This window comes from Panulirus ornatus, chromosome 47 (genome assembly GCF_036320965.1).
Source record: "Panulirus ornatus isolate Po-2019 chromosome 47, ASM3632096v1, whole genome shotgun sequence".
Classification (NCBI taxonomy): Eukaryota; Metazoa; Arthropoda; class Malacostraca; order Decapoda; family Palinuridae; genus Panulirus; species Panulirus ornatus.
The window spans coordinates 21,585,954-21,594,939 of NC_092270.1; the positions used below are offsets into that span (position 1 = coordinate 21,585,954).

The following is an 8,986-nucleotide window of genomic DNA, read 5'->3' on the forward strand; positions in this document are numbered from 1 at the left end:
AGAGAGAGAGAGAGAGAGAGAGAGAGAGAGAGAGAGAGAGAGAACTTACTGGTCGCGTTCGTGGTGACGGTCAGAATGGCTGAGCGCGAAGCAGTTTCCTCCGCCACAGTGTAGTAGACAGAGACGTAGAGAGCATAGCGGGTGTAGGGCTTGAGACCTTTCACTGTCTCAACCCTCTGTTGCTCCTTGTTGTACTCCCAGAAGTCTCTCTTCCACAACCTGCCAAGCGAGGGACGCTGGTGAGCTTAGTGTTGTGGTAGTGAAGGGGCGGGATGTTGTAGGGAGGAGATACAGAGCAATGGTGTTGTTATGATGAAGTTAGACTGAGCAAGATGGTGTTGTGGAGGTACAGTGTGTATGGAAGGTTGTGGAGGTACAGTGTGTATGGAAGGTTGTGGAGGTACAGTGTGTATGGAAGGTTGTGGAGGTACAGTGTGTATTGAAGGTTGTGGAGGTACAGTGTGTATGGAAGGTTGTGGAGGTACAGTGTGTATGGAAGGTTGTGGAGGTACAGTGTGTATGGAAGGTTGTGGAGGTACAGTGTGTATGGAAGGCTGTGGAGGTACAGTGTGTATGGAAGGTTGTGGAGGTACAGTGTGTATGGAAGGTTGTGGAGGTACAGTGTGTATGGAAGGTTGTGGAGGTACAGTGTGTATGGAAGGTTGTGGAGGTACAGTGTGTATGGAAGGTTGTGGAGGTACAGTGTGTATGGAAAGTTGTGTAGTGGATGTGTCCCAGTGTTCCATTATTACTATAGTTGTGTTGATGTATTGGTAATGATGTGGCGGAGGTGGTGATGTGTGAGTGGAGGTTTTCTCCCTGAACATCATATGTGAACATTTTTGGGACTGTAAAGACTTATATCCCTCTCTCATCCTTGTGTTTATGCTTGAAAGAAGTAGGAGAGTCGATGTTGATTTTCCCCGTCAATGAAACAGAATCCAAGCAGGAAGAAAGACTTTGAATAGACCTTATCTTTCGCCATACGTTCGAAGCTGTGTGTGTGTGTGTGTGTGTGTGTGTGTTTTATGAAAAATACATAAATTCTTGAAAGTCTAAATTAGTTTGTAAGAAATGGAAATCTTAACCGAATCTTCCCATGTGCTTGGATACATGGCCTCGTTCACATGACTGATCAAATGGTGTTTGCTGTGGTGTTGTGAGGTCACATTTCCCACCCTGGTATCCTTTGATGTTGTTCGTCTCATTGTCCAATCCTTTGAGAAAGTGATTCAAGATCAATGCTAGATCCTCAAAAAACCCGCTTGTATTTAGATTATCGTTCATAACCTCTTTGACATTCGCCTCTAAGTCCTAAATTTCATTGCTATGGAACATGTGGTAAAGAGGGACTTCAGGGTTGAATGTCTGTGCAACAATGAAAGGAATTAAGTAATTCCCTAAATCAAATTATACTTAAATGCACAAATAAACTTATAACAACCCCACAATATCCAAAAGAACACGAAGATGCACACTAGTTCCTAATCTCTCCTGCTTCTCGTTCCAACACCTCCCTCACCACCCTGGTTACGAACAGATCAAACATCCATGGTGACATTCCATTTCCAAAATTACTCACATCTTGTCGTTACAAGCGTCGCGTCCCTGGAAGAGCGTGACGGGAGTGTCCGTCTCTCTGTAGTAGACGTAGTAGCCAATGACGAACCTGTTGTCGTAACCGTGATAGACGTGGTTCCACGACACCTTGATGGTGCCAGCAGTCTTCCCCGGCCAGGCGCTCGCTGGCAGCTCCGGCCCGTAGCCTGGCATGACACAGGCTACGTTATCCTCACACTCAGCAATAGACTTACCATCTCGGGATCTTTGGAAAGCAAAAGGATATAAAATGGTGATGAGGTGTTTACGTTGTGATAAATAAGACACTGGGCCGGGTTATCTGACCTTCTCTGACGTAAGGTCAAAGTTCACGATGTGAAAGAGTTCTTTCTTCCCATGTGATAATGAGTCATACGTTCGTCTTTCCAGCTAATAGATTTCGATGAAGTAAACATAAAAAAGGAATTTAATACAATACTATCATTTTCTTCAAGTTATACGAGAGTCGCTTTGCCTCGTATACTTCTGTCTGTTACTGTTATATATACGTCTAGTTACGTCAGGGGCTGTTTAGCAGCTCGGTAAGAGATGTAAAAGTAAGAGGTAGGACGCAACGAGTTACGTCTTGTAGGAGAATCATGAGGAGAGGTCTTGATAGTGGCCTTAACCTGAGGTGATGTGTGGGAGGGATGAAGTATGGCCATGATGGGCTTATCATACATGGGGTACATACATGGTGGGTTGGAGGAGCTGGACACATTGTCGGAAGAGAGAAGCTTCAAGCCAGTGATGTTGGCCACCTCTTGAATGAGTTTGGGGCAAAGTCTCGGATTGTAGCGAAAGAAGAGGTTGCCACGACTGATTCTGAGGGACCGGCCGTGTTCATCCCAGTTCCACAATTCTTGAAGATTTTCATTTTCCAGGACATATAAGGCGTACCTGACGAGACAATACACAATGTGAGGAACATATGACATGGATCATCTTGGTAAAAATACACAACACTTGCTCTTGCTTATATTTTCATGTCATGACGAAAGAGAAAATCAGGTCATTCTAGAATGATAGACACAAACACATAAATCTATATTGGGAAAAGAAGAAGTTAAAAACAGTTGACTTTGCTTCGAAGAAGATACAAAGTTAGAATGACTAAAGTTTGGATATAGAAAGACGAGTCCTTCTCTCATGACACTTACCCATCTGGAGGTAATCAGAGTGCTGGAGGTCTGATTAGCACCTTCTGAGTGGCATTACACCCCTGATACTGCAGGAGTGATGATACAACACAGGGACCTCGCCACACACACTGTACCAACAGAGGACACCGTCCAAGTGTACCAGTTGTGTCTTATCTGTTTGCATGGGGTCTACTAACATATGATATCAAGTTATCTTAATATGGAAAACGAGAAGTAAGTCATTACTCATATCTTGTCATAACTACCTGTACAACACTAGAGGTAGTTGAGACGGGAGTCTAATGGTCGTTTATGCCTGTCTCAACAAGGTATTTTGAGCTGAAGTGTTGAAGACCACTTTAAGAAAAAATCTTCTAAGCTGATGGGATCCCTCAAGATGTCCAGACATGTAACGAATACACGAATAACGAATAATGTTGATTCGTGTTGTGGACACAGAGGTTCCTTTCCCAGTTATAGTATAGATGTATTACAACCACGTCCATAACTCTCACGTCTTGATCATGCGTATGGGTCGAGTATCCGATAGACTGGTAGACAGTAGTCGATGCAGAGGCTCATTAGTGGTATATTGATCGACATTGTCGAATGCACAGATGATGTAGTAATCCTTATGGGGTGTCTACATACCCTGACCCAGGTTGATGAGATGCAGAGGTCACGACACAAGAATGACACAGAGTCAGGCCAGAGGTCACGCCATAAGAATGACACAGAGACAGGTCAGAGGTCACGCCACAAAGTCAGGCCAGAAATAACGACACTAGAATGACACAAAGTCAGGCCAGAGGTCACGACACAAGAATGGCACAGAGTCAGGCCAGAGGTCACGCCATAAGAATGACACAAAGTCAGGCCAGAGGTCACGCCACAAGAATGTGGCGACAAAGTCTATACGAACCATTCTCACGAACCTCGGGGTTCGGGTATCGTGGACATTCCGAATCTTAAAGCTTCATTCCATGATGGTCTCTGATAAGACCACCTCTGAGTGGACGACCAGAACAACACTGAAAGGAGAAGATAAACGAAGACCACCACCCAGCGTCTGCATGCACCACACAACTCAGTCATGTAGAGGGAATCTTAGAATGAGCGGATGTGTTCACCTCAAGAATGACTGAACGAAGCCTCGAGCTTAGTATGAAGCCGTCTCGAAGCCTTCATTGCATCACCCTATCCCTGACCACAGGGCAGCCACAGCACAAGGCCATGACCTCCGATGACCTGCAAGTTACGACAGTGAGGACAATACTAACTTGCCATGGACCAGGTCCTGACCACCGATGACCTGCAGGTTACGGAGGAAGTTGAGGGAGAAGAGCGTGTCGGAACCGTAGACGCGGATGTAACCAGTCACCTCCCGCAGGTCGTACAGGTTCTCCTCCAACTGGAGTGTCAGGTTCCCTGGCAGGAGGATGGTGGAGTGGTTAACCTTGAGTCACAAGACTCTACTCACCTACATACGTGTTGGGAGAAACACTGGACAAAGACAGGAACCTACAAAGCTGAGCTTGTAATATACTGAAGTCAAAGACGAGGCTGTTAAAATGTATAAAAACAAAAAGATTAATGAGAAGCATCAAGAGATGAGATTTGTAGTGTTAGAAAGTGTTTATAGTGTCAAGGTATTGTTTCCAGACGAGGGTCGGTGTTCAGATCACCCAGGAAGGATAAATGGAAGCCAGATATAGAGGATGAACCCATGAGAAGGACATTATCAAAAACATCAACAGTTTGTAAATAAATTCTTGCAACACACCAGCTAATTGGTGTGTGTGTGTGTGTGTGTGTGTGTGTGTGTGTGTGTGTGTGTGTGTGTGTGTGTGTGTGTGTGTGTGTGTGTGCAGTTCACTACAATATTCCTCGTTCTCCGTCCATCACTCCTTTCTCTCATGCAGGATCTTGAAGGACATTTAGAAAGACGAGTAAGATGCAGAGGCCTGCTTGTCTGAGAACAAAATAACAAGCCATGGAGTGTCCCTTTTCATGCGAAAATCTTCGATGAGTAACTCCATCCTCGCCCGTATGTATGCATGACACTTATGATGCCCTAAATATTCCTATAAGTCCACGAGGAAATGAAGCACGATAAGTTCCCAAGTGCACTTTCGTGTAATACTCACATCATCAGGGGAGACAAGAGAAAATTATAACAGTCAGTTGATACACGTCTCTTTGATGTATATTAACTGACTGTTATATTTCTCTCTTGTGTCTCCCCTGATGATGCGATCATTACACGAAAGTGCACTTGGGAACTTACTGTGTTCCATTTTCCACGTGGACTCATAAGAATATACTTCATCACACGCAAAATTGTGATCCTTTCCAATATATATATATAGAGTAGAGATGAAATTGTTCATTACTTACATCCTCCAGCGACGGAGATGTTGAGGTTGCCTTCTACCCTCTGGCAGTGACGTAAGGTTCGCCCTGGATTGGTGCTGGTAATAGTTACTCCTCGACACCACCTGCTACAATTACCAGTGTTGGGCCCGACCACACCTGCGACAGATGGTTCTCATCATCACATACACGGTAATGGGTATGCAAATTCTCAGACTAATTTGAGTCGTATTTTGATATCTTCTTCTTGTGAGTTATGAGGCATCTATGAGCTATGTGTGAGATGATAATGAAAACGGATATTGTAGACTTACTATCACATGGAACACAGACGAGTCTGGACCGTTCCCTGGTCCTGCTGGTCCACTCTTCATTCCGGACGGTCCACCCAGCCAAAGAACACGACTCAAGGCTGATACACCGGTAGTCCTGGTACTGGAACACGCCAGGTGCTAACAGTTAACTGGATCATACTGGAAATACATCACATATGTATACATTGCCCTGCAGGTGGACCAGAGACTGGACATGTGTTGCCGAAGAACTGGAATGTCATGGAAGACTGTGGAAGTATTAAGACTACGGTGAAGTACAATTGTACTTCTACTTATCACACTCCACATGAACTCTTACACTTATGTCCTGTAGATGATAAAACCTGGGTTTATCACTGATAAGACTCACCTCTTAGACTCATGTCCTGTAGATGATAAAACCTGGGTTTATCACTGATAAGACTCACCTCTTAGACTTATGTCCTGAGATGATAAAACCTGGGTTTATCACTGATAAGACCCACCACTTAGACTTATGTCCCGAAGATGATAAAACCTGGGTTTATCACTAATAAAACTCAACCGACAATATAAACCCTAGATTGATTACTGATAAATACGACCCTACTGTGTTAAACCCGAGACATATCACTGTTAAACCTCACACGGTAATGATAAACCCAGCACGTATGACTGATAAACCCCACAGGAACGTCATGCACACATGAACGCCATGCACACAGGAAGGCCATGACCACATGAACGCCATGCACACATGAACGCCATGCACACAGGAAGGCCATGACCACATGAACGTCATGCACACATGAACGCCATGCACACAGGAAGGCCATGACCACATGAACGTCATGCACACATGAACGCCATGCACACAGGAAGGCCATGACCACATGAACGCCATGCACACATGAACGCCATGCACACAGGAAGGCCATGACCACATGAACGTCATGCACACATGAACGCCATGCACACAGGAAGGCCATGACCACATGAACGTCATGCACACATGAACGCCATGCACACAGGAAGGCCATGACCACATGAACGTCATGCACACATGAACGCCATGCACACATGAACGCCATGCACACAGGAACGCCATGCACACAGGAACGCCATGCACACATGAACGTGACCTTCCATATAAACAAAATTCAGAGCGTTTGTGTGGACAGAGAAGAAAGCGTGACCTGTCATAATATGACCTGTGGACACAGACCTGTCATATGACCTGTGGACACAGACCTGCCATATGACCTGTGAACACAGACCTGTCATAATATGACCTGTGGACACAGACCTGTCATAATATGACCTGTGAACACAGACCTGTCATAATATGACCTGTGGACACAGACCTGTCATAATATGACCTGTGAACATAGACCTGTCATATGACCTGTGAACACAGACCTGTCATAATATGACCTGTGAACGCAGACCTGTCATAATATGACCTGTGGACACAGACCTGTCATAATATGACCTGTGAACGCAGACCTGTCATAATATGACCTGTGAACACAGACCTGTCATAATATGACCTGTGAACACAGACCTGTCATGATATGACCTGTGGACAGAGACCTGTCATAATATGACCTGTGAACACAGACCTGTCATAATATGACCTGTGAACACAGACCTGTCATAATATGACCTGTGGTCACAGACCTGTCATAATATGACCTGTGAACACAGACCTGTCATAATATGACCTGTGAACACAGACCTGTCATATAACCTGTGGACGCAATAGACATGTCGCAACGCATCCACGAACGTACATTGAGAAGCGTAAAGGTACGTAACCCTGCGACATGAGGATCGTGGGGTTAATCAGGAGGAAGTTGATTCGTCTATAGAACAAGACGTCGCAGTTCACACCATCAGGACGCATGACTGGCGTAGGGAGGCGCATGACTCGCGTAGGAAGGTGCATGACTGGCGTAGGGAGGCGCATGACTGGCGTAGGAAGGTGCAAGACTGGCGTAGGATGGTCGCTTGAAGCTCATATTGCCTCTATTACTGTGGCCAGAACGAAGGCATGACTGGTGTGTCCACTGTCATTGCCTTCGAAGGTGACTTAAAGCAAGTCTTGAGTCCTTCAAAACTCAAAAAGACAACCAGTTATCAATCAGCAGTTGACCTAATGTTCATCACAAACATGCAAATCCCACGTCTACGAAGATGCATCGTAGGGTAAACTGAAGGTGACCTGAGCGGGAGAAACTTTTGAGGTCAAGACAGTCGAATCCTTGGACGATCTCCAACACCTGGAGTGTCACGTGAGGACGTGAGGAAACACACACACACACACACATACACATACACACACACACACATATATACACAGTCACTGAAGCCTCACATATTCGTATAGACTCAATAACATTCGATTCTCTAACTTGATCAGACACCAGACATTACGCTTTTGGAGTCACTTAGATGGTTAAGGATCGTCCTACAAATCAGGTGTCTTCCACAGCCAAAGCAGAAATGGATTAAATAAAGTAACAAAGCCTTTGTACCAGTCCACAGACGACGAGAGATGTGGACATATCCACAATATCTGCCTCCCTCACCCTACATGTCCTTAGCAGACCATATCAGTGTTGACTCACCCATCCTCTACCCAATCCATGGTGATCCTGGCCCCGTCAAATCTAATTCTCTTGCTCCATCCCGCCCCATCACCTCGACTCCCTCCTCATCTTTGTGACGAATCATGTAAACACCAGTGAAGTGATGGGGCACGTCAATGAAGTGATGGGGCACGTCAGTGAAGTGATAGGGCACGTCAATGAAGTGATGGGGCACGTCAGTGAAGTGATATGGCACGTCAGTGAAGTGATGGGGCACGTCAATGAAGTGATGGGGCACGTCAATGAAGTGATGGGGCACGTCAATGAAGTGATGGGGGCACGTCAGTGAAGTGATGGGGCACGTCAATGAAGTGATAGGGCACGTCAATGAAGTGATGGGGCACGTCAGTGAAGTGATGGGGCACGTCAATGAAGTGATGGGGCACGTCAATGAAGTGATGGGGCACGTCAGTGAAGTGATGGGGCACGCCAATGAAGTGATAGGGCACGTCAGTGAAGTGATAGGGCACGTCAGTGAAGTGATGGGGCACGTCAATGAAGTGATAGGGCACGTCAATGAAGTGATGGGGCACGTCAATGAAGTGATAGGGCCCGTCAGTGAAGTGATGGATCACGTCAGTGATGTGTATCGTTCACACGTCAGGTGGCTGGCGAAAGTGGAGCCACTTACGTGTATGCTGTTGTTGGAGGTGTTGTTGGAGGTGTTGTTGGAGGTGTTGGAGCAAGACTCGACGCAGGTGTGGCCATCCTGGTAATGCTTGCAGGCGACGCAGGCGGAGGCGTCGCTGGGGGCGTCGCACCCTCCGACACACTCCGGGTGGCACAGATCACCTGAAGGAGGGAGGACAGGTCTCATGGAGGAGAAGGAGGTCGTGGAAAACGACACACGAACTACTCATGGGGAGACGATAGATCGTCTGGGAAAGATACAGGTGGCATGAGGAGTAGTCCAGACATGAGAAGAGAC

The 8,986-nt window shown here is 46.1% G+C and overlaps 1 protein-coding gene across 2 annotated transcripts in view; it reads right to left on the reverse strand.

The window, feature by feature from the left end:
* The window catches only part of LOC139763672 (insulin receptor-like), a 51,507-nt gene that overhangs the window by 21,799 nt on the left and 20,722 nt on the right, over positions 1-8,986 (reverse strand). For both annotated transcript variants that reach the window (XM_071689976.1, XM_071689977.1), the window contains 7 exons: positions 8,690-8,850; positions 5,429-5,549; positions 5,139-5,273; positions 4,022-4,169; positions 2,294-2,499; positions 1,583-1,766; positions 50-219 (listed from right to left, as the gene is read on the reverse strand). In XM_071689976.1, coding sequence (XP_071546077.1) covers positions 50-219; positions 1,583-1,766; positions 2,294-2,499; positions 4,022-4,169; positions 5,139-5,273; positions 5,429-5,549; positions 8,690-8,850 — 1,125 coding nt within the window. The remainder of the gene's footprint in view (positions 1-49; positions 220-1,582; positions 1,767-2,293; positions 2,500-4,021; positions 4,170-5,138; positions 5,274-5,428; positions 5,550-8,689; positions 8,851-8,986) is intronic.